Consider the following 24,174-nt stretch of genomic DNA (forward strand, 5'->3'; position numbering starts at 1 on the left):
ACCCTGTCTTGTGGCACAGTTCGCTTGCACGACTCTCCCGATCCTTAGGGAGGAGTTTTGGAACAAACAACAGGGTGCTTAGGGAAGGCAGAGAAAAGATCTACTTCGTCAACTCCTTCTGTAGCCTCTTGTATGGGAACCAACCTACAGAGAACTATCCAGCCCAAGTTTGAGCACTTTTTAAACATTCATATCTATTTGAAGGGAAGAGATTTAAGCATGCACTTAACCTCTCCACTGAAAGGCATGGGCTTTGAAAAGGTTTAAACTTTTCCTGGGTTGTGGGCACATTCCATTTTTTGCAGAGTTCATGAGGAACTCACAAGAAACATGAATTGGATGGTGAGTTGTAACTTAGTTATGAAGTTTCAGACTTCAGCGCTCGAACTAGTTTCTACAAGACAGAAAGGGAGACCAAAGTTCTTGATCAGAGCACTGCAATCACTGGTTTTGAAGGACTCACACTGAAGAATGCTTCAAAAGTAGTGATTACACGGCTGTAAGCTTATCCCATGCTTAAGGAACTCCCTTGAAAGGTATTCTGGAGATAAGTGGTTGCCAGACCATAGTCTTTAGAACTAAGCCTTTAAGCCAACGCTGCCAAATGATTAGCTAACTTGGACAGTGTATCTTATTGCTCAACAGTGTTAAGCGATCAAATGGCTCCCACCACAAACTTCTCTCCCAAACACATAAGAAATAAAGAAACAGTTGACACATTTCCCTACAATTCATTTTGCAGCCCAAACAGTGGAACATACGACAGAGAGGCAGTCAAGAATCACATTGTACTGGGTCACACAAACAAGAATGGTTTTTTTGTTTGTTTTGATCTCTATTCCAGTGACTTTGCGAATTCGGCATAGTCGATGTAGCCATCGTAATTCTTATCGTCATCTCGCAAGACGTCATCAATTAAGTTAATTAGTTCCTCTTCTTTCATGGGCTGGGTGGGTTCACTACCATCCTACAAGAAAAACCAAGATGGATGGGTCTTGGCAAAGCAGCCGGCTCACGGCTGCATCGAAATCAGAAGTGGACTGGCCTTTCCATACTCTGGCCGTGGGAGTTGCTTTGGTCTACAGTGGCAGCTAGAAAACCAGTGGAAATGGATGGGAAAAGTGCAATGGGACAGAGTGGACCTCGACTCAAGAGCTATGATAAACTCATCAGTTCCTTCCCTCCAAACAATGCTGCCACCCTCTGTAGAGACTTGTGTTTGCTTTCTTCCCACTTCTTTGGCCAGCACTCTCCAAAGCTCTCCAGCAGAGTTTAGCAACCTCACAGGTGATTAAAAAGTTCAGTTTGGGGTTGAGCTACTTCAGATGAAGGAGATTCAGGATCAGATCTTCTGCTATATTTTTAGGAACTAAAAGCAGGAGCAGAGAAGAGGCAGCTTGAATCCTCCATAGTGTTTGCATGGGCAGAAGGGTTTCTGCTTGTGGCATGCCACTGTCTCACCTGCCCCTAATTGCCCAAAATTCCCCTCAAAATGCTGCTCCTGGGGAATTGGCACCTGCAGGAACAGCACTTTAAGGGGCCTTTTGGGCTACAGTAGCAGGTGAGAAAGTCATGGATTGCAGGCAAATGCTTTCTATCCCTGGAAATACACTGGGGTTGTTCCTCTTCTTTCCTCCTACAAGACCCGATACAGTGCAGAGGTCCCACTTTCTAGAGAGTACAGAAGATGGTGGAGTTAACTCCACCCTTCAATTGCAGTCTAAACTGGGGCCACAGCTGTGTTTTAAGTTTAACTGATGTTGAGAAATTCAGTAATTGATCTCCCACATTACAAGTAGTTCAGCCCTGGGATGGAATCTTTCCAATTCCAAAATGATATCTCTTGAGTTAGCACGTTAAAATAATGCGAAAATATTACAGAGATAACACACCACATAAAATATTTTATGTACTCCAACATCATTCTTGGCTGTTGCCAAGGACCATTCATATTCCCTGTTAAATAGCAGTCCTCACCTCTTTATGTACATGCGATATGGCAGTAGCAAGCTCTAACCCATCAAGCAAATTGTTGCCATCGTAATCGTGCATTTTGAAGTAATGAAGCTGCAGTTCTTGTGGTGACATCTCAGATTCCGGTTTATCGATTACACCATCTAAATCTTCAAGGATGTGACTGAGAAATAACACAGTAACTGTCAAACAGACACTCATTCACATCTGTTGACATCTGATCTGATCACATCTGTTGTTCCTGATAGCTTCGCTAACTTATCAATGGTTCCTGTACTTTAGGCAAAACTGTACTTACCCTAGACACAATTAAGAAAAACAATCCTATCCCAAGTCATAATAAATGCAGTTATAAACCACAATTCACGTTCACCAAATTGCAATGATTGGACCAAACCAAGCCCCGATTAAAAGAGGAAAGTGCCGTTGAGTCGCAACCAACTCATGACAACCCCATCCATAGGTTGTTCCAGGCAGGAGACAAGCAGAGGTGGTTTGCCATTGCCTTCCTCCACATAGCAAACCCCAATCTTTTTTGATGGTCTCCCATCCCAGTACTGACCATGGCCAACCCTACTTAGCTCCCAAGCCCTGATGAACTTGGGCCAAACTGGGCTATTCAGGCTGCTTAAGCTCTTGCTGATGGCCCAAATAATTGTTTTGCTGGATTGCATCAAGGTTCATCTAGCCCAGCTTTCTGCCACCTGCCAGATACATTTCAGAAACTCATGAACAAGGTAAGGAAGCAAAAGTCATCCCATCTGCCCCACAGCATTTGGTACCCAGAAAGATACTGCCATTGAACATCCTGGTTAACAGGCACTGAAAATCCAAGACCATGAATTGATCAAATCTTTTAAAAAAGCCATTAAAGTAAGTTGCTATCATCACATTTTGTAATATTAAGCTTTTCTATGTTAAATCATGCCCTTTGTTAAGAGCTTCCCTTTTCCTATGCAGAACTAACCAGCAATTTTGCTGGATGTTTCTGTTTGTTAGATAAGAAAAAGGTTCCCCAGTCAACATGGTTCTTAATTTAATACATTACTATCACATCTTGCCTTGTTTGTCCTTTATCTACATTTAAACGCCCTTTAGCAAGATGATTCAATTTCTTAGTCACACTTCCAATTATGGCAGAAGGAAACTACAACAGTATGTAAAGCACACTTAAAAATATACATAAGGAGTTAGGGAACTGCATCAAATCTGCACGTGGTTACTGCATATCATCAATCATTTGCATGTCATGTTCTGCACACTGACATCTACATATCATACTTGTTAATCAACATGCCTTATTAGGAAGCTATCTACCCCACACACACACATCCAACATAGGAACAATAAGGCTTGAAAGTTCTTTTTACTGACCTTTAACATTTTTGGAAATTGCTTTTTAAGTGCCACTTTACGTTGTGATAAGGGGCCCTTACACTGGCACAGGGGCACTTATGCCGGCCCAAAAGAGCAACACGTAAGCACGGTGCTGGGACAATGGTGTAGCATCCATGCCAGTGTTGTCCTGGCGGAGCTCCCCGCACCAGCATCCTGGAAGCTTCCTAATCCCTTTGAACAGATTCCTAACCCCTTTCGCCCGGGGAACGCCCCCTTACGCTGCGGCATTGCTACGCTAACTATTTTGCTGGCATAGCCTTGCTAAAGGCTATGGGACAATTTTTCTATTTTAAAATAGAATTTATTTACCTTTATTCCAGCTGGGAAACCTCACAGGAGCAGTGTGTCTGAGCTGACCACAACTGCCATGTATCCACCCCCCCTAGAAATTGGATTCCCATGTTTATTCTGTGTATAGAATACGTACTCCTTGTCTTGCACCATGTTCCTATCGAGGCGCCCAGTTCGGTGATGACTCCCATCTGCGTGGTCTTCTGCTGAAGAAGAGATGAAGGAACCCAGTACCAGGCAGCAGAGAAAATATATCCTGCAAGATCGTGGTTCTAGCATAGTTTTCATGTTCCTAGTGAAAGATGGGGGGGGGGGGAGAAACCACACACTCTTTATATAAAAATAATTAAGCAGCCAACACCATGTGAAACTATACATCTCCAAGACACCATTTTAAAGTGAATCGATTAATGTTTATTCATTTAGAAAAGTTATATGCTGCCTCTTCAGAGAGCAAATAGCAGCCACTCAAAAAGTAACACTGTGCTATAAAATCACATCATCGCAGCATAAAAACAAACCAATAAAAAGAGGCAAACACCCCAGCATTTGGCAGCATAGCATGATGTTCACAAGATAGTCTTCCTACTAGAAACAGATCACAATGGGTAGCCATGTTAGTCTGTCAATAGCAGTACAAAAGACCAAGAGCCCAGTAGCACCTTAAAGACTAACAAAGTTGGTGGCAGGGTATGAGTTGTCGTGAGCCACAGCTCACCTCTTCAGATACCTTCAGAAGTGAGCTGCAGCCCACGAAAGCTCATACCCTGCCAGAAATTTTGTTAGTCTTTAAGGTGCTACCGGACTCTTGCTCTTTTCTACTACTAGAAGCAGAACATAAAGACAACGAAAAGAAATGCTTGGCCCTGGCACAAACTCCACTGCTTTCCCAACACTAAAGGGATACTCCGTCTAGTCCTGCACCACAGTTTTGGCCTCATATTTGAGGCAAGAACTGTACAAGAAGCAATTTGAAACACTTTCTGATTTTCTTCTACTGTTTATTGTACCTGTTTGCATTCATTGTTCTTTTGCTGTTTCTCTCTCATTCACTCTGCATTCCCAGCCCACATGGGGATCACACAGCCAGTCAGACTTGGGGCAAATAAAGTTCATTCTGAAGCCTCAGTCCATCCATAGTTGCACCAGAATGAGCATCTGGATGCACACTGGAATAGGCATTGAAGCACATTTACCTCTAAAGGAAATTTATTGCAGACAGGCAATGAAGATGTGAATTTGGGAACATGCTCTATTTTGGAGCAGTGCAGCAAGTTCATTCCTTCAGCATGACGAAACAGGGTTCATTGGCCTGGTGACCAAGGCATTGGAGGTGCCCTCTGCCTCTCCCACTCTACTTCTGTGGGTGAGAAATCACAGCCATTGGGAGATGCTCTTCAACCAGACTGAAATTGCTCTCAATAATCCAGGTCATCCAGGAAGACCTATGCTCTCAAGGTACTTCAGCAACTTGCTCCATTCAGCATTCGACCCAACTGTTTGTACCCAAGGAGAGCTTTTAACAACTGCCTCCTCCAGCCACCCTCTCTACATCCTCTGCTGCAAATCAGAGCAATGGTGACAAAGTGGGTCTAACATAATACCCTGTACAAGAACAGCAGCATCCAAATCAGAGTGGATACACGCGGTTATATCTGCAATGTGCTTGGAAAACCTGTCACAGCAGGTTCTGTGGGATATGCCTCAGAATCAGCATACAGCAAGCCCTCATTACTTGGAAAAATTATACCACACCACTTTGTGAGTACTCAGTGATTGTGTCCAACTAATTTATTTGCGCTGCCATCTCCATCACAGAGTACACTCTATAAAGAGCTCTAGCCTCAGGATGGGTATTATTTATTTAGGTGCTTCATTTACAGTCTGCCTTTATCACTGAGACTAAAGGCGGATTACACAGGGTAAAAACAGTGCAATTGAATAGCATGAGACACCAAACAAACAAATAAGACTAGGGACACGCACTCAAAAAATTTAGAAACGATGGCGTGTCATAAATAATGCAAAGAAGAATGGCATTCCAAAAGTAGAATGTAATGCAGTAAGAGCAGGATAGTGCATATAATAAACTGAAGACTAGACTACAGTCATGTTCCCTTTATAGAAGTGCCCTTTTCAATTATGCTACAGCCTTTTCCCCCTCATTAAAATGTCCTCCCGAACAATTCTGTTTTACATGTATGCATGACCTATGCAAGGGTGTTGATGATAGGATGTTTTGGAGGTCATTAATTCATAGGGTCACCTTACGTCGGAAGCAACTTGAAGGTGCATAACACACATGACCAACTGTTTTTTCTCCATCTGCTGTCCCTGCAGCTTTGTTACACCCCAGTTCTATGGGATACCAGGAAGACAAGCAGACTCCAGATACTGACAGGATGTTGAGGAGCAACTGGATCAACCACCCAAATAGGGTTGCCAACTCTGGGTTGGGAAATACCTGGAGATTTTGGGGGTGGAGCCTGAGGAGGGCGGGGTTTGGAGAGGGGAGGGACTCCAATGCCATAGAGTCCAATTGCCAAAGCGGCCATTTTCTCCAGGTGAACTGATCTCTGTCACCTGGAGATCAGTTCATCAATAAACCTTTAATGGCATATCCAATATTACAAAGAAGGAAAAAAACAGTATAAATACAACTATCAGCTAAAAAAGCTAAAACAAACATAAAATCATAACACATAACAGTAGAGATCACTGTGGCGGTGGCCAATTTTTTAGTCAATGTGTTAACAATGAAAAATTTAGGAAACTCTGATCAGTTGTAATAGTAGATCTCCAGCCACCACCTAGAGGTCGGCAACCCTATGCCCAAGCCATCTCCATACCCCACAGATCACTGCCTGGTTCATAATGTAAGGGCAGCTCAAGAGCTATCAAAATACATTAGTCTGGGGATGGAACCGGTCTCTGTCCCTGCAGAAGAACTGGGCCTTTGTGAGTCTAAGCTTCCTCAGTTGGAAGTGATTTGTAGGTCACCTTCAGCACCTTTTATTTTATATATTGTTGGAAAGGCAGCTATGTAAAGTTTAAAAACAGATGTGAGTAGCAAACAGTGGGCATTTTATAGCTGTAGCATCCCCATTTCCTTATGCTTTCTACTTCCTGCAGATTTGTTTTCCACAACTACATCCAACCAGTAATGAAAGGTCACTCTGAATGCTCAAGAACATCAAACAAACTACTACTGATAAGTCAGCAGACAGAGTTCCACCATACAGCAGCTTGGCTAGTGTATCTGCTTTTACCCTCATTTTAAAATAGCTGGCTGCAGCCCAAGCCATGGTTATGCATTCTTAAACTATTGATTATAGTAGAATTAAAGCATCTGTAACTTGGAGTTGTGGCTTTTAGCTTTAGCTATACTCCTGGAGTGGTTTAAATTATGTTTCTCTGGTAAATAGTCAGGGATGTGAGGTAAGGAATCAAGGCACATCCCTAAACTGTTAGGAAATATTTGCTTCTATTGAATTAATATCAAGTTTATTACTGCGCTAAATTTAGATTAATTCAATTGTCACATTCCAACATTTAACCAAGTATCTAGTTTTTGACCATACCATTATTTCATCATTTCCCACTAATTTTATTTTATAAGCCACACTGGGCATAGACCTGTTTATTTTATCCTTCCCTAACATGACAGCATCCTTTTACATATGCTCTACAATACAAACAGCAGCTCCTCAAGAAGTAATCTCTAGTCATAGTTTGCTTTTGCTATCACTGCTGTAAATTTAATCACAAATGAACAGCTGTTAACTGTCCTACTTCAGCTATGAATGGCAGTCTGCTCAGAGCCAAGAGCGTGAACAGGCCTTTAAAATACCTATGTGTACCTTTGGTTAGATGAGTAATGTGGTGGGTGTGTGCACAAGTAAACAAACAAAAAGATAACACTGTGTAGCAATAACCTTTACGATTAGGCCACATTTAAAATTTATGTTCGTGATATCAGTTTTTCCTTACCCTCCAACTCTTCCTATCCCCCTCCCAAATGTGTACTGCTGCTGTTGAACATTACATTTGCAACCAATAAAGGGGTTGGCAGGAATCATGCTGTATTGGTATTTGGCTACAACAGTATTGTTTGCCTTATGCAAAAATTTAGCCTCATAACCTCCCCGGGGTGCAGAGGACATCTTGAAGCCATTTTTATATTGCAGGGGCAAAACATCATGTGAAAATTGTAAGGTGTTAAATGCATACCGAGTGATAGCAATGCTGTTCATGTCTATTTGCTTGCATCCAAAGTGATGATTTTACAAGGCATAGTAACAAATTAGACATTCATCATCAGCCTTACTTCTAAAAACCCAGGGCTCAGTTATTTTACTCCCCGCACCAATGTTTTAAAGGATCAATATATATATAAATAAACCCAGACAGCTTGCTTATACCATCTTTGGCTGGCAAACCAAACCTGACAAGCTCTTACCAGCAGGTGGAATGCATCATAACTCCAAAGAAGGAGGAGGATGTTTTTAACCTAAGTATGACACTTACTTTCCTTCCGCGTCATTTATCTTAAAAAAACAAAACACAAACCTAATTTCACTCAATACTCCCCTGACCCAATACCCGAGATTTTGCAGTGCACCTTATCAAAGCACACGTGAATCACCTTTCCATTGGACTCCACACCGTGTTGTGAAAGTTTTGCTAATTTCCATCCTTTTTTTTTTTTTTAAGCGGGTTTGGGCTGCTTGACTTTTTTGTTTTAAGTTAGCCGCCACTTTCAACGGCGATGGCAGCTTACCGGGGCCTGAAATAAAGCCGCCGCCGCCTCAGCCAAGCCGGAGGATCGCCCCTTCTAAACGACCAGGAATCAGTGTGGGGCAGAAGGACGGACGTGGGCTCCGCACCCCTTGACGCTCCCCCCCCCCCGAGCGAGACCCTCTTCTCCGCGCTCGCCCCACACCGACCAGCCTCACCTGCTCCCTGAATCACCGTCTATTCGCAGCTACGACGCCTCCCTTAACATGCAACGGCGTGGATGGAATTGGACTGTCCAGGCCACCATCCTTCCTTCTCCGTCACCTCTGAACCCGGCACTCGTCACTCTTCCACGCCCCCCCTCGCGGGCTATTGGCTAGCCTTCCCTTTGGAGTTCTACGTGGAAGGAGAAGCTGTGCAGGTGGGGTGGTGATGCCACGCCCCCTTCTCCTCGAGGGACGAGGCCCCTCCCTCCTCATGACGTGGCTCGTACCTTTGAAGTCTGCGTTCTCTCTCTCCAGTGCCGTTGCAGAGCAAGGGCTTCCCTGTCTCCGCCCCGGTCACTACGAAGGCCCCGCCCCCTTTTCTAAGTTTCCCCTTAGGTCTGCTAAGAAGCCAAGCACATATGGACTTATTGAAGTCTCTTTGAGACTAATTGTGAACTCCTTACTTGTTATACATTATAGCTAGTTATTATAGTAATATTGCTACTTTGTTTCTTTATACTTGGTCCGTTTTAGTTTTTGATAAGTTTCCCTTGATGTATGTTTACACTTTTCACTGTTTGCCCTTTTGAGTACATTTTTTGCAGCTAATTGCGAGCCTTGTACTATTTTCCCTTTAACTTGACTATATTAGTACCTGTGCAATCTTTGCCTCAACCTTGAGGAGATGGCTGGAGAGCTCTCAGAACAACAGAATGACAATCTGCCAGATTTACGGATAGGCTAAACAAGCTATAGCTTAGGGCCCCGCTCTCTTGGGGGCCCCCAAAAAAATTTAAAGGAAAAAAAAACCTGGATGTACATTTCCAAAACATAAGATAAAAAACAAATAAAATAAAACCTACATACAGCAACAGTGTTTTGTGTTGTGTAGGCTCCTATGATGTAAGTAATGGGACCCGCCTGCTAGCCTGCTCCCTAAAATATCACTGGTTTGCTCATTTCTACATATAGGGTACCTACATTCTGCATGGACTGGTTGCATGGCAACATGTAGCATGCAGCTGCAGATTGCAGTGCAGCACAGTTGAATGTAGGTCAAGCTGTTGTACCTGTTATCTAATATTAAAGAGTGCTTGTAGACTGATGATCAGGCAGCATAGACTAAGGGTATGAGTTTTATGCCTACTGATTGATTTCATGTAATACATAATTTATTTATTTTGATTCCATTATAAAATTACTTTAGAAAAATATTCATCTTTATTATGTAGTAGTAGGCCTATATTATTATTTACTAGTACAGTTCCCTATTACCCCCACTTCCTACTATAACACTATATATAAATATTATAATTATATTAAATATTTTTCTTACATTATATTATATTAAATACTTCTTAATTGTATTTCAGTTCAACAATTACTTTGATAAAATACATATTTTGTTATGTGCAAATGGCTTTAGATACCTATTAGGTCCATAAATTACCATATAGCATATATTCAACACAAAAAACAGCGCCAATTTGTTGGGCCCCATTACCTTCAATAGCTTAGGATCTCATCAAACCTAAATCCGGCCCTGTGTTCAACTGCTGTAGATCTTACATCTTGGCTACCGAATTGTTTTTTGTGGTGTTGTCGGCACTATTCTCCCCCACCCCCATCTTATTAGAATGGTCATTCATTGGATGGAGGATGGGGATGGGAGGGGCATCTGTAGCGAGATAAGAATCCTATATCCCTATTCAGCCCTGGGAGGATCCATTGTTCTGAACTTGTGAATGAGCTCAAGTTCAACAATCTCATGTTATCTCCCTGTGGAGCTTCTCTATTTGAGGACTGACGCTCTTAAGTCAGCAATGGAATGACCTGGCTCATCAAAATGTTCCCCCACTGGTTTTTGAGTGTTGGGGTTTTTCATGTCGTATTTATGTCCATTTATTCTTTTTGTGTAGGGACTGACCTATTTGTCTCATTAGAGAGTGGAAGGGCATTGCTGACATTTGATGGCATATATAACATTGGGAGATGAACAAGTGAATGAACCCGAGATGGTATGCCTGGTGTTATTAGGTCCGGTGATTGTGATGGCATCTTGGCAGGCCCTAGTCTCAGAATCCGGGTCCATGTTAGGCAGGGCATTGTTGTGGATGAGAATTTAAAGATGAGAGGCTGTCAGCGGGCAAGAAAAGGTTTGCCTCCCAATGCCTGTGAGAGAGGAGTATCATTGTCCAGCACAGGTTGTAGGTAATTAATGATGGGTTGAACTGAGGAGAGCTGAAAACTGTATGTGACCACCAGTGGGGTTCTGTTGTTGTTTCATTTGGGCCTATCTTATATCAGGTTATCTTTTGATTTCATTCAGGCTTTATTGATCTGTTTCTTTACTACACCAGGTGGGTATTATAATTCCAAAAATGTATGTTATGGATCCTGCAGAATCTCTATCAGAACAGATGTGGCTGTAGTTTACAGCATACAGTCCACTGTTAGCTCTTTATAAGTAATTAGTTACGTTCATGTAAATGAAAAATAGTCACATGACTGATGTTCTGTTAAAAAATAGAAAAAAGAAGCTGAATATACTCTGCATGCAGATCTGATACATGTGTTTTTAACATGCCAAGGAGGTCCAGGCCTAGGGTTGCCAGGTCCCTCTTTGCCACCGGCGGGAGGTTTTTGGGGCGGAGCCTAAGGAGGGGAGGGTTTGGGAAGGGGAGGGACTTCAATGCCATAGAGTCCAATTGCCATATTGGCTGGAGATCAGTTGTAATAGCAGGATATCTCCAGCTAGTACCTGGAGGTTGGCAACACTGCCCAGGCCTCAATTTGCAGCTGTTCTAACTATGTTCTAATTTCCAGGCATTCAGATCTATAAAAATGAAAGGCCCCACCCACCCAAGTATACAGTGTTCCACATGTCATTTGTTTAAGCAGTTAATCAACTTTAATTGGAAATTACGATATATTACCAGATGCAGAAAGTCACAGAACAGCCAAAATTAGTAAATAGAATGTGAGCCAACAAAGTTAGAATGCATCAAAAGGGAAATTAATACTGGTAAGTACTTCTCTAGTTAAGAAAATATGCATTAGTGTAGCCTAACGTAGCTTGTGTAAGCCCTTGGCCTGAAGAATCCCCAAAAGCAACAACCCAAACAGGTGGTCCTAAGGCAAGTTGACTTTATTGGAAATCAAACGGGTTAACAGTGCTTTCAAATTAACTAAGCCAAGAATGGCTGGTTGGCGCAAATCAGGTTGGCATAGTAACTCAGTTTCCCACGGGAGAGGAATGCACGAGATAAAGTGTCGGTTAGAACAACAAAGCGAGGCAGCTACGAGAAAGTCATAACACCTCAGAGGAGCCGAACAGGCCCGCTCCTGACATCTTGAAGAGTGAGTTGTGCTCCAGGCGGTTACTGGTTCCCATCTCATTGTAGCCATAAATTCACTGTAGCCTTAGGCAAACTGCTCTAATCTCATAAAGGGGATAATACCTTCAAAGGGTTGCTATCCTCCAGGTGGGGTCCAGAGATCTCCCAGAATTACACCCAATCTCCAGACTACTGAGATCTGTTCCTCTGGAAAAAAATGACTGTTTTGGAGGGTGAACTCTATGGCGTTACACCCCAATGAAGTCCCTCCACTCCCCAAAAGCCACCCTCCCCAGGCTCTACCTCCAAATCTCTAGGAATTTTACATCTTGGATTTGGCAACCCTATGAAGGTTGTGAAACACTGGAAACACTGAAACATCCTCTAAAAATTCTTAGTAGGAATACCAAAATTTGCTGTTTCTTATCCTCTAATCAAGAAACTGTTATTATTTACATTTACATTTTAATCCCACTCTTCCTCCAAGTAGCTCAGGGAGGCTTACATCATTCTCCCTTCTTTTACTTTATCTTCATAACAACCCTGTGAGGTGGGTTGGGCAGAGAGAAAGTGACTGCCCCAAGATCACCCACTGAGCTTCATGGTAGAGTGGGAATTGATCTCAGATCTTATTCTGATACCCTAAACATTATACTACGTTGGTTCTCTTGATTTTAGCCACCTGCCCATTTCCAGGAGACCAGTGTGGTATGGTAGGACTGGGGGATCCATGTATGGTTGCCAAATCCAGGTTGGGAAATTCCTGGACATTTGAGGGTAGGGCCTGGGGAGGGACCTCAGCAAGGTATAATGTCATGGAATCCATCCTCCAAAGCATCCATTTTCTCCTGGGGGACTGCTCTCAGTTGTCTGGAAATCAGCTGTAATTCGGGGAGATCTCTAGGCCACACTTCCAGGCCACACCTGGAGACTGGAAATGCTAGACCTGTGTTCAAATTTCCAACAATCCATGAAGCTCTCCATGTGACTTTGTCAGCCTAAACTAAGTAATTGAGTTCAAGTGAAGATAAAATGGAAGAGGGGAGAACCATATGGTAACCAGCAGTCCTCAGTGGAAGTGTGGGATTTTTTTTTTTAAAGTGAAGGATTCCTGCACTCCCTCTAACATTTGCATGGGGAGACAGGTGATTGCTTCACAGCTCAGGGCTGATTCACCCATGACAAAGTCCACGAGGGGGATATGTGGTCACAAGGACTTTGGATCAGACATGTGGCTTGCCATGTGGACTTTGCAACATGAATTGGCCCTCTGAGGCATGAATGTGAAGTTCGTTTTTGCCACCTTTTCCAGTTTGAATTTCCATTTCTGTAAGGATCCCACCCTGCTTATGGGACACGAATCTTTCCTTTTTGGTGTCATTTGTGTTACCCAGTGCTGTTCTCCAGCATCTTTCATGGCCCTGCCAATGTCCTGTCATCTAGTATCATAACCTCCCCTGCTTTAACTGTCTGTCATTCCATTTTTGCCTGGGGGAGAGCCCATGTCTTGACAGTGGTTCAGTTCTTTTGCTCAGTCACTCTCAGAAATCGTGGTTCCGCTGAATCCTTCATTAGTAACTGCCAAGTTGGCTGGGGCTGAAAGGGGGGGGGACAATTCTCTGCATAATAAACTGTTGACTTGTCTAATTGCTCGTACACTTTGCACAGAGATGTTAAACAGTGAGCATTTCCTGTCTGACACAACCACTTCTGGTTATAACCACAAAAATGTAAGAGTTCATAGCAGTGCAAGCATGGAACTGAAGCATTTACCAAGTGAATGAGTGAAAATCTGTCTCTCCATTAAGGATTAGCAGATCCATCTTAGAGCAGGATTCTGTTCCCTTAAGGACATCATCATAGCACAACTGACATGTATCGCAAAACACCATTTGACAGAGCATGTGTATTATCTTTTAAGATGTACATACCTGACTACAAACAATAAAGGGAGAACTGGCTAGAACTGTTTAACTGGATAAAAGTTTCCTGTTCAACTTGCTGACCCCTGTGGTATGCCTTCTGGGCCCATATAGGTGAGCCTGAAGTATCACTGTGGGATAAGATTCTTAGGTGTCCCCTTTTTTCTGTCTTCCAGTCTCCACTTTGCCAAATATTTGTTCTATGGCCTTGGCTACATCACATTCTCTAAGCTACACTCTCCAGCTTATATGGTAATAATACAGCAATATCTACATCTGAGTGCAACACAAATATTGGCAGGATATGTAACTTGACCAAAGTACACATTATATCCTTATAATGGCAAACTTCTAAGGTAGGTTGGGTTGAGATAGTAACTGACCCAAGATCACCCGGCAAGATACATGGCAGAGCGAGGATTTGAACCTGGGTCTCCCAGATCCTTGTCAGGTACAGTAACCACTACACCACACTGGCTCTCTTACAAAATATTCTTAATAGCTAAGTACAACTTACATATATAAACGAACATCTTTTTAAAGGACCAACACAAATATCACAAAATAGTGTGCCAGCTTTTGAGTTCTCTGGAACTCTTCATCAGGCTGAATGTTCAGCATAAAAAGGGGAAGGGACAGAAAAAGGATATTTCAGGCTGTGACGGGAAAGTTTGTTGGCTAAAGCCTGTGGCACGGAATCCAGGATGTGATGCAAACTTAATCAGGTTAGGTGACCTAGGCGGAAATGGTTTAATGTTGCACCCAAACTTTATGGAATGAAAAGTAAAAAATTGCAGTCTTCATTTGAAGATATAAACGAATAATTGGGCAAATGCTTCCTAATGTCTTACAGAACACACAGATCTGCCAGAAGTACTAGAGCAGAGGAAAACATGGTAGTCCTATTAACAAAAGTAGAGGTTAATTTAGATTAGTGGTCCTCAACCTTTTTCCAACCGTGGCCCCCTTCTGAACTTGTTTCCTTCCTGTGGCCCCCCTGTCCTACTGGTAGAAAGGTTGCTATTTAAATGTTTTGTTTGTAAGTAGCCAGGAACAAAGAAGCATAAACAGCCACACAAAATGCACACATGCAGTTCTTATTGGAAAGCTGAAATTTACAAAACAAAAAACAAAAACAAAAATACCCCACAAAAAGGGAATACGACACGCTAATAAACAACAATGTTCACATACAAGGGAGAACAAAGCCTCTACCACTGTTGCACAAGATTACAGCGATGCAAAAATCCACAGTTGTAAACAATGCATAGAAGTGCAATGAAGAAAGTCATGTGTTAGGTTTTCATGTGTTTCTGTTTTCTTCACCTCATTTCCCTCTGTGGCCTCTAGTCTCATTTACGCAATTTTCACCTATGGCCCCCTTGGAATATCCTGGGCCCCGCCGGGGGGGGGGGGGGCATATGGCACCAGATTGACAACCACTGATTTAGATGATACAGTAGGTAAAGCCAATAGAAGCCAAACAGGGTTATATTACCTAGCAGAAGAAGAAAAGAAACCCACACACCCCTACCCAGGATACAAAGATGCATCCCAGATCATAAACAGGGATTGCAAAGATAGAGATTGCAAAGAAAAATACAAAAAACATTAATATTTTTATTAGGACTAAGCAAAATATGACAAAATAGAATGGAAGAGTTCAAGTTTTCCAGAGTTCTTCATGCAGCTGGATGCACATAACAGTCCCTGTGCCAGCAGTTCTCAGGCTTTTTGAAGTGTGGCCCACTTGTAGAGTCCAATTGCCAAAGCGGCCATTTTCTGCAGGTGAACTGATCTCTATCGGCTGGAGATCAGTTGTAATAGCAGGACATCTCCTGCTAGTACCTGAGGTTGGCAACCCTATTTGGAGGGTGGACTCTGGCATTGTGTCCCACTGAGTTTCCTGCCCTCCTCAGGTTCCACCTTCAAATCTCCAGGTGTTTCCCGGCTTGGACCTGGCAAGCCCACTCCCTCCATTCCCCTGCCGGTGGCCTGGCAACCCTAGCGTTTCCCAAAACCTCCTCTCCCAGCTCACCAAGTTCTTCCTCCTGGCCTGCCAGAAAGTTACAACTCACTTTTGGGCCCGAATCCACAGTTTAAAAACAAACTTCCCCTGTGGCATTCTTAAAAAGAGCTCAGCAGTTTTTGGAGGGAAATTGAAACAGAGAAGCAGAAGGAGGGATAGAGGGTGCTTAAACCCCCCCCCCACCGCTGCTGCCATTTTCTCACTCAGAATCCCTCCCAGTTGCTTTTTAACATATGGAATTCCAGATGTATGTTTATAAAGATACATCTGGAACCCCTCTGGGAGGGCAGTTCAGGGGAGAAATACAACAGGCAAGAAAAGAGTCAAGCAACTCCCCTCCTAGGGTTTCTCTGCTGTAAATTCACCCCAGAAGCGAATTTTTTAATAAAATGATGTGGGTCATTTTTTTAAATGATGGGCATGACATACGATAAGCCTCTCACACATAGCAATGACGGTGGGGGGGATGAGGGATGGAAGGGGTAGGTGGAGCTTGGGGACCATATGAAGTATCTTTTTTTTGCTTCTCTTGCAGTATTTATGCCATGTGCAGACATGGCTAACACAGGTCAGAAAATGGAAGAGAGCTGTTTAAAAGTGTTCTCAGAAAGGATGTACACCCTGATCTGTATCAATAGGCACACTGCCTCATGTTCAGGGGAGGTCAGATGAGCGTGGTGTTGCTAGGGTTGCCAGCTCCAGGTTGGGAAATACCTGGAGATTTTGGGGGTGGGGTTTGGAGAGGGGAGGGACTTCAATGCCCTAGAGCCCAATTGCCAAAGCTATCATTTTCTCCAGGGGAACTGATCTCTGTCACCTGGAGATCACTTGTAATTAGAAGATCTCCAGCCATCACCTGGAGGTTGGCAACCCTAGGTGTTGCAGACGCACCTTCCTCGGTATTAGGTGTCCCCTATGAATAGCCCTGCCAGGATAGCACAGATGTCTCTTGCTCAGGGTACCTTAGCCCTCACTTTAGAGTAAAAGGAAGCAATTTGTACAAGGTGCACAGGTGGAGAATAAAAACAACAAGTAGAATGGTGGAAGACAGCCAAGCTCAGATGGACATGGGGAAGTGGTGGAGTGGATTGCAAAAACTCTGAAGCTGAACCAGCCAACCAACCAAGCAAAAGGAGCTAGCTCCTTTGATTCTGGCTCCTCGCGTCAAGATTGTCCTCCTTCTCCTTGAGCCTCTCCTGAAACTTCAAGTCGTCTTTTGTGTAGCCCTCTTGCCTGGAGTTGTATAGGAGCCCCTGCCCATCATAAGAACATAAGAAAGGCCCTGCTGGATCAGACCAAAGCCCATCAAGTCCATTAGTCTGTTCACACAGTGGCCAACCAGGTGCCTCTAGGAAGCCACAAACAAGACGACTGAAGCACCATCCTGCCTGTGTTCCTCCACGCCCAAAATAATAGGCATGCTCCTCTGACACTAGAGAGAATAGGTATGCAGCATGACTAGTATCCGTTTTAACTAGTAGCCATGAATAGCCCTCTCCTCCATGAATATGTCCACTCCCCTCTTAAAGCCCTCCAAGCTGGCAGCCAGCACCACATCCACCGAGTATGGTCCAACTTTCAAGGTTCGTAAACACCCCTCCCTTCTTGCCACGTGTCGCCCCACTGGACACCCCCCTTCTTCCTTTGTCCCAACGTGGCCAGCCGCCCTGGGTGCCGTCAGCTGCCCAGCAGGGGCACATCTGGATCTTGGGGTGGGGGGGTGGGGGTGCGCGTCGCGCAACTGGCCGGGGCCGCAGCTGGGAACTTCACTTCCCAACATGCCCGCGGGAAACTCGGACGGCGCACATGGCCGGGGGGGGGGAGGGGAACCGGCTCTTCCCCAGGCGCGCCGCGGCTTGCTCGCCCGCCCGCCCGCCTGCCCGGGACTTCCCTGTTGCACACGAGACACCCACCCACGCAAAGATGGCTGCGAAAAGCTCGCACTTCCACCTGAAAAGGGACGAGACGCTGGAGAGGGGCCGGGCGGACTGCCGCTGGGAGAGGCAGCTGGCCCTGGTGGCGCAGCTGCGGGCGCGGGCCGCCTCCAGCCCCCGGCGCAAGGGGGCCAAAGCATCCCCCGGGTCCGGTAAGTCCAAAGGGCCACCCGTCCCCGGCCAGCGAGGGCATGGGCGCGCTCGCCCGCCCGACACCCCAGCTGCAAGACGCGCGCCCCGCCGCCTCTCGCCCACCGCCCGGCGCGGAGGCGCTGCAGTAGCCGGCGTCCCTGCTCGCTGCCCTGAGCAGCTCGCTCCACCGCCGCGGTTATTCTGGGCTCGTCCTTCCTTGCGATCTGATTCTGGTAGGGTGTGGGCTTTCTTCCTTACAGTCTGATTCACAGTAGTCGAAAAGGGCAAGAGTCCAGGAGCACCTTCAAGACTCACAAGAATATTTTCTGGTAGGGGATGAGCTTTTGTAGAAAAAGGCAAGAGTCCAGTAGCACCTTCAAGACCAGCAAGAATATTTTCTGGTAGGGTGTGAGCTTTTGTGAGCCACAGCTCACAAGAGTCCAGTAGCACCTTCAAGACTAACAAGAATATTTTCTGGTAGGGTGTGAGCTTTCGTAGAAAAGGGCAAGAGTCCAGTAGCACCTTCAAGACCAGCAAGAATATTTTCTGGTAGGGTGTGAGCTTTCGTAGAAAAGGACAAGAGTCCAGTAGCACCTTCAAGACTTAAAAAGAATATTTTCTGGTAGGGTGTGAGCTTTCGTAGAAAAGGTCAAGAATCCAGTACCACTTTAAAGACTAACAAGAATATTTTCTGGTAGGGTATGAGCTTTCGTAGAAAAGGGCAAGAGTCCAGTAGCACCTTCAAGACTCACAAGAATATTTTCTGGTAGGGTATGAGTTTTCGTAGAAAAGGGCAAGAGTCCAGTAGCACCTTCAAGACCAACAGGAATATTTTCTGGTAGGGTGTGAGCTTTCGTAGAAAAGGGCAAGAGTCCAGTAGCACCTTCAAGACCAGCAAGAATATTTTCTGGTAGGGTGTGAGCTTTCGTAGAAAAGGACAAGAGTCCAGTAGCACCTTCAAGACTTAAAAAGAATATTTTCTGGTAGGGTGTGAGCTTTCGTAGAAAAGGTCAAGAATCCAGTACCACTTTAAAGACTAACAAGAATATTTTCTGGTAGGGTATGAGCTTTCGTAGAAAAGGGCAAGAGTCCAGTAGCACCTTCAAGACTCACAAGAATATTTTCTGGTAGGGTATGAGTTTTCGTAGAAAAGGGCAAGAGTCCAGTAGCACCTTCAAGACCAACAGGAATATTTTCTGGTAGGGTGTGAGCTTTCGTAGAAAAGGGCAAGAGTCCAGTAGCACCTTCAAGACTCACAAGAATATTTTCTGGTAGGGTATGAGTTTTCGTAGAAAAGGGCAAGAGTCCAGTAGCACCTTAAAGACTAACAAAAATATTTTCTGGCAGGGTATGAGCTTTCATGAGCCACAGCTCACTTTTCGCAGCAGGGTTTGGACCGAGCCTGCAGGCAGGAATCCAACAGGTCTCACTTTCCTCTTTACAGTAGTAGAAAAGAGCAAGAGTCCAGTAGCACCTTAAAGATCGTGAGCTGTGGCTCACGAAAGCTCATACCCTACCAGAAAATATTGTTAGTCTTTAAGGTGCTACTGGACTCTTGCCCTTTTCGACTACTGCAGACAGACTAACACAGCTACCCACTGTGAATAATCTGATTCACAGGCCACTTATGCAGGGGAGGTTTCGCCTTGGGTTTGCCGCTCCCTAGACGCATGTTTCCCCCATCTGAGTTCTCACAACTCTGCATGGGGGCTGGTGGTTGAGTTGTGAGAATTCGGATGGGGGAAATGTGCGTCTAGAGAGCTGCAAGCCCTGACCTGGATGGCCTAGGCTAGCCCTGATCTCGTCAGGTCTCAGAAGCTAAACAGGGTCAGCCCTGGTTAGTATTTGGATGGGAGACCACCAAGGAATACCAGGGTTGCTGTGCAGAGGAAAGCACTGGCAAACCACCTCTGTTCGTCTCTTGCCATGAAAACCCCAAAACAGGGGTCGCCATAAGTCGGCTGCGACTTGACGGCGCTTTACACACATGCATAGAGCGGCAAATCCAAGGCAAACCCTCTCATGCACAAATGGCAGTAGATTCCTCCTTCCTCCTGTTCCTCCTTTGTAAAAAAAGCCCCTGAAACAATGCCCGTGGGTTATTCCCCCCCCCCATTAGCATTGTACAATGTGGGCCATCCCCCCCAGATCTTCAGCCCAGAGTTACCTGTCACCAAGGTCCCCTTTTTCAATTTTGCCACTCCCAGACTCTCCACGCACCACCCCCATCCATTGGGAATTCAGCAATCTGGAGAAAGCCTCCTGTCCAATAGGGAAGACTTAAAGGAAATCGAGTTTATGCTGTGCTTTTAACACTCTGCTGCATAGATCTTCTGTATCTACTGGCATGTGGGAAGTGGTTTTCTCGGCTTACTCTTTTTATGAAAGGAGGCTGATCCCTGAATAGCTCACCTGATTCTTTGCCTAAGGAAGGTCCCCTCCTTCCTATTAGTAGGATAAAGGAGTCGGAGCTTCCTGTTGAGAGAACCAGGAGGGATAATCCTTGAGAAACTGATAGGTTTCTGTCAACTTGCCCTGGTTGAATGTCTGATTTATTATTCCATGAAGCCTCATATTTATTTATTACTAAAATCTTGACATCCTGCCTTTCTCTCCATTCATGAAGGCTCAAAGCAGCCTACAAAGCAGCATTTGCCAAAATAGGCATAGCTCAGAAACCATAAAAAAACTGAATAAAACACAAAACCCAACAGCCCAATCTTCTCAAAAAATCCCCATTAAAGGCCCTGCTTTGCAGAGCCACTAAAAACACTCCAAAGTGGGCATGCTCCTGACCTCTTTTGGGAGACAGCTCCATGGGAACAACTGAAAAATTATTTAATTTACTAGTTTTATACACCACCTTTTCCCCCTATGGGGACCCAAAGCAGCTTACATCCTCCTCCTCTCCTCTATTTTAACCTCACAACAATCTTGTAAGGTAGGTTAGGCTAAGAGTGTGAGACTAGCTCAAGTTTACCCAGCAAGCTTTCATGGCAGAGTGGGGATTTGAACCTGGGTCTCCCAGATATTAGTCTGACGTTCTAATCATTACACCACACCAGCTCTCTAGGAAAATGCTTGTGATTGAGCTGCAATATATATATGTGCCAGGTCATGAAAGGCTTTAAAGGTAAGAACCAGCATCTTTAATGGAAACAGAAAGCATATAGGGTAGTATTCTTCAACAGATTGGGACCCTCAGGTGGGTCAGGCACCCAATAGAGTTACCATAATTTCCCCTGCTTTTTTGGATGGATCTGTGGCTAATGCACAAGGGTATGAGTGCAAGATTACCACACCTCCTGCCTCTCTTTGCTTCATCTCTACGCTGCCTTTTTCCTCAACGCAGAACCAGAGTGTTTTACATCGTTATTCTCTCCTCCGTTTTATTTGCACAATGACCCTGTGAGGAAGGTTACGCTGAGAGAGAGTGACATGCCCAAGGCCACCTAGCAAGTTTCCGAGGCAGAGTGGCGATTAAACCTGGATCTTCCAGATCCTAGTCTGACAGTCTAACCATGATGGGGAGACAAGTTCATTCAGCAGCAAAGAGGCTGCTCCATGGCTTTAACTCTTAGCCTGCTCTTCACTATGTTTCACCTCCTGGTACTCAGCTTGTGTTTTGTGTCCCCAACCCTCTTGGCCTGCTGCTCACCATCCCAGACTTGACTCCGGTGAGATCATAACTCTGGCTCCCACTCTTCCTGTCACATGTCTGTAATACCCCATACTAGAGAGCCAGCATGTAGTGGTTAAGGGCGGTGGTTTGGAGTGCTGGACTGATCTGGAGAACCGGCTTTGATTCCCTACTCCTCCACATGAGTGACAGACGCTAATCTGGCAAACTGGATTAGTTTCCCCACTCCTACGTGTGAAGCTGGCTGGGTGACCTTGGGCTAGTCACAGCTCTCTAGAGCTCTCTCAGCTCCACCTACCTCACAGGGTGTCTGTTGGGTGGAGGGGAAGGGAAGGTGATTGTAAGCTGGTTTGATTCTTCCTTAAGTGGTAAGAGAAAGTCAGAATATCCTCCTTCTTCTCCTACTATGACTACTCCTAGCAGCTTAATGGGATCTATGTTGCTCTCTAAAGGGAGGGGATTCCTGGGTCTGGAAAGGTTAAAGATCACTGATAGAGGAAACAAATGAATCCATTTTAAAACAGGGGTGGGGTGGTCACACCTACATGCCCTAGTCAACAGATGAGCAGCTGTATTTTGTACCTACTGAAAGTTCCAGATTGTCTTCAAGGTCAGCCCCATGTAAAACACATTCTATCCTTAAAATTACCGAAGCATGGCCCAGTCAGCTGAACTTCTGAACTGCATGCAGTTGGAAAAATAGACATATAGAACTGATTTTTCTGACATGGAAGGATCTGATAAGACTACTAAGCTTTTTACAAAGGCCATCAAAGCGAACACCGCTTAATCCAGACTGGGTAGCACAATTTCCTACAAAACATCAGCCTTCCTTTGTATCTTACATCTGTTATCTATCTCTGTGTTTCACTGAATCCAGCTGTGCATTCATACATACCCTTTTGGATACCAGAGATATGCCTTCAGAAGTTTCCTGGCATCACATGGCAAAATTTTAGGATTTATCAGTGACTGTTCCAGGCTAGACAATACTTTCCCTATATGCATGTGTGAGTTAGTCAGATCCCTACCCCTTTTCTCAAATCTGCTTGACCCAGCAAATCTCTCAAAGCTAAAGTAGCAAACTATAATAGGTTATTTCTACTCACGCATAGCCAGATGTTGAGGAACAACTATAAGGGTAACTAAGAAGTAAAAAAGTAAAGGTAAAGGTCCCCTGTGCAAGCACCCGGTCATTCCTGACCCATGGGGTGACGTCACATCCCGACGTTTACTAGGCAGACTTTGTTTACTGGGTGGTTTGCGAGTGCCTTCCCCAGTCATCTTCCATTTACCCATAGCAAGCTGGGAGCTCATTTAACCGACCTCGGAAGGACAGAAGGCTGAGTCAACCTTGAGCAGGCTACCTAAAACCGACTTCCGTTGGGATAACAGTTTCTTGCTAACTAAACTCTCACATGATCTTCCAAAGATCTCCCTGCCTTGTTCAATGGATCAGCCTTATTCTCTCACAGCAGGTGTCTGGGCTTGGCAAAGAGGACAAAAGTTGGTTTCCTTCTGAACCATATTTCTAGGGATCTCTCAGGCTGGGAGTTCCTCGCTGGACCAATCAGAAGGTGGGGTTTCTGTTCAAAACTCCCATCAAAGGAGGCTTTGACCAATTAACTTTTTCCTTAGAGCTCCAGAGTGTTTTGTGTCCAGCCCCCAAATAGTGTGGTGTGCAAAACATAGTATGGGGTACAAAGGGGAAGGACTAACTATTATACCAGGGAAATCCTCTATTGACCCCCACCCCCGGTTGTAGATTGTTGACATGCCATTGTGATAGCTCCATTTTAAAAACAACACCAAGGAGCAGGGAGTGTTTTCATTCAGAGCTGTTACCTAGAAGAAGAAATTTTCTAATAATTGTGATTTTTTTAAAAAAATATTATAATAATTGTGAATTTCAAAGAATCAGTAATGACCTTGTGGGGTCCTTTTGTCTTTTCTGGGTTTTCTCACCTCTTATTGTTACCTGAATTACAATGTTATGTACAAAGGAAATTTTCCTCCCGCTGAATGTACATGGTATGTACCTTCTAGTGAGAGGTACCAGGAGCTTGTGATAACTAATCAGAAGCACACAGAATTCACGGTGTGATGATTTATAAGAGTCGCATGTGGACTTTGTACTATTTCTTCCCACAAGGCTTGATCCTGCCCAAGTTAAGCATTGTGCTGCCTGATCTGATGGATTTTTGCTCAGAAGAGTTCATGGACTTCAGTTTGGACAGCCCAAGCAAGCATGTTTAAAACGCCAGCCACAAGATTCCACTGATTTTAAATGGGAGAGGTTTTAATCAATGGGACTTTAATGTACTTTAAATTGTTCCTGCGCTTAGCATGGGTACAGGGAAGAGAATGAAAATTATCAAGTTCACTTAACAGAGGGTAGTGATTTCTTAGCTCACATTTAACACCCTGCTACATCTTCTAAGTGGCCAAAGAATGTGTTTCTCTCTTTTATGACCACCTTTTATTCTGACAGGGCCCCTGCACCTTTAACAGCCACCTAATAAGTAGAAAATGAAAAAAAGCTTTTTCTGATTTGCTAATGAAGTGATCTGGAA

The 24,174-nt window shown here is 44.4% G+C and overlaps 2 protein-coding genes across 4 annotated transcripts in view; one reads left to right on the forward strand and one right to left on the reverse strand.

Moving 5' to 3' along the window:
- Positions 1–508: 508 nt before the first annotated feature.
- MCFD2 (multiple coagulation factor deficiency 2, ER cargo receptor complex subunit) lies at positions 509–8,633 on the reverse strand. The gene is made up of 4 exons (XM_056853278.1): positions 8,619–8,633; positions 3,800–3,955; positions 1,978–2,137; positions 509–967 (listed from the first exon to the last, which is right to left on the reverse strand). Exons 2-4 carry the CDS (start codon positions 3,949–3,951, stop codon positions 836–838), a joined length of 444 nt encoding a protein of 147 aa, XP_056709256.1. The 5' UTR covers positions 3,952–3,955; positions 8,619–8,633; the 3' UTR covers positions 509–835.
- Positions 8,634–8,829: 196 nt separating this feature from the next.
- The window catches only part of TTC7A (tetratricopeptide repeat domain 7A), a 195,325-nt gene continuing 179,980 nt past the window's right edge, over positions 8,830–24,174 (forward strand). For 2 of the 3 annotated variants that reach the window (XM_056852545.1, XM_056852547.1), the window contains exon 1: positions 17,819–17,981. In XM_056852545.1, coding sequence (XP_056708523.1) covers positions 17,819–17,981 — 163 coding nt within the window. Of the gene's footprint in view, positions 8,901–17,818; positions 17,982–24,174 lie in introns of those variants that run through there. The other variant, XM_056852546.1, reaches the window with a different exon arrangement.

Source organism: Euleptes europaea, chromosome 7 (assembly GCF_029931775.1).
Source record: "Euleptes europaea isolate rEulEur1 chromosome 7, rEulEur1.hap1, whole genome shotgun sequence".
Classification (NCBI taxonomy): domain Eukaryota; kingdom Metazoa; phylum Chordata; class Lepidosauria; order Squamata; family Sphaerodactylidae; genus Euleptes; species Euleptes europaea.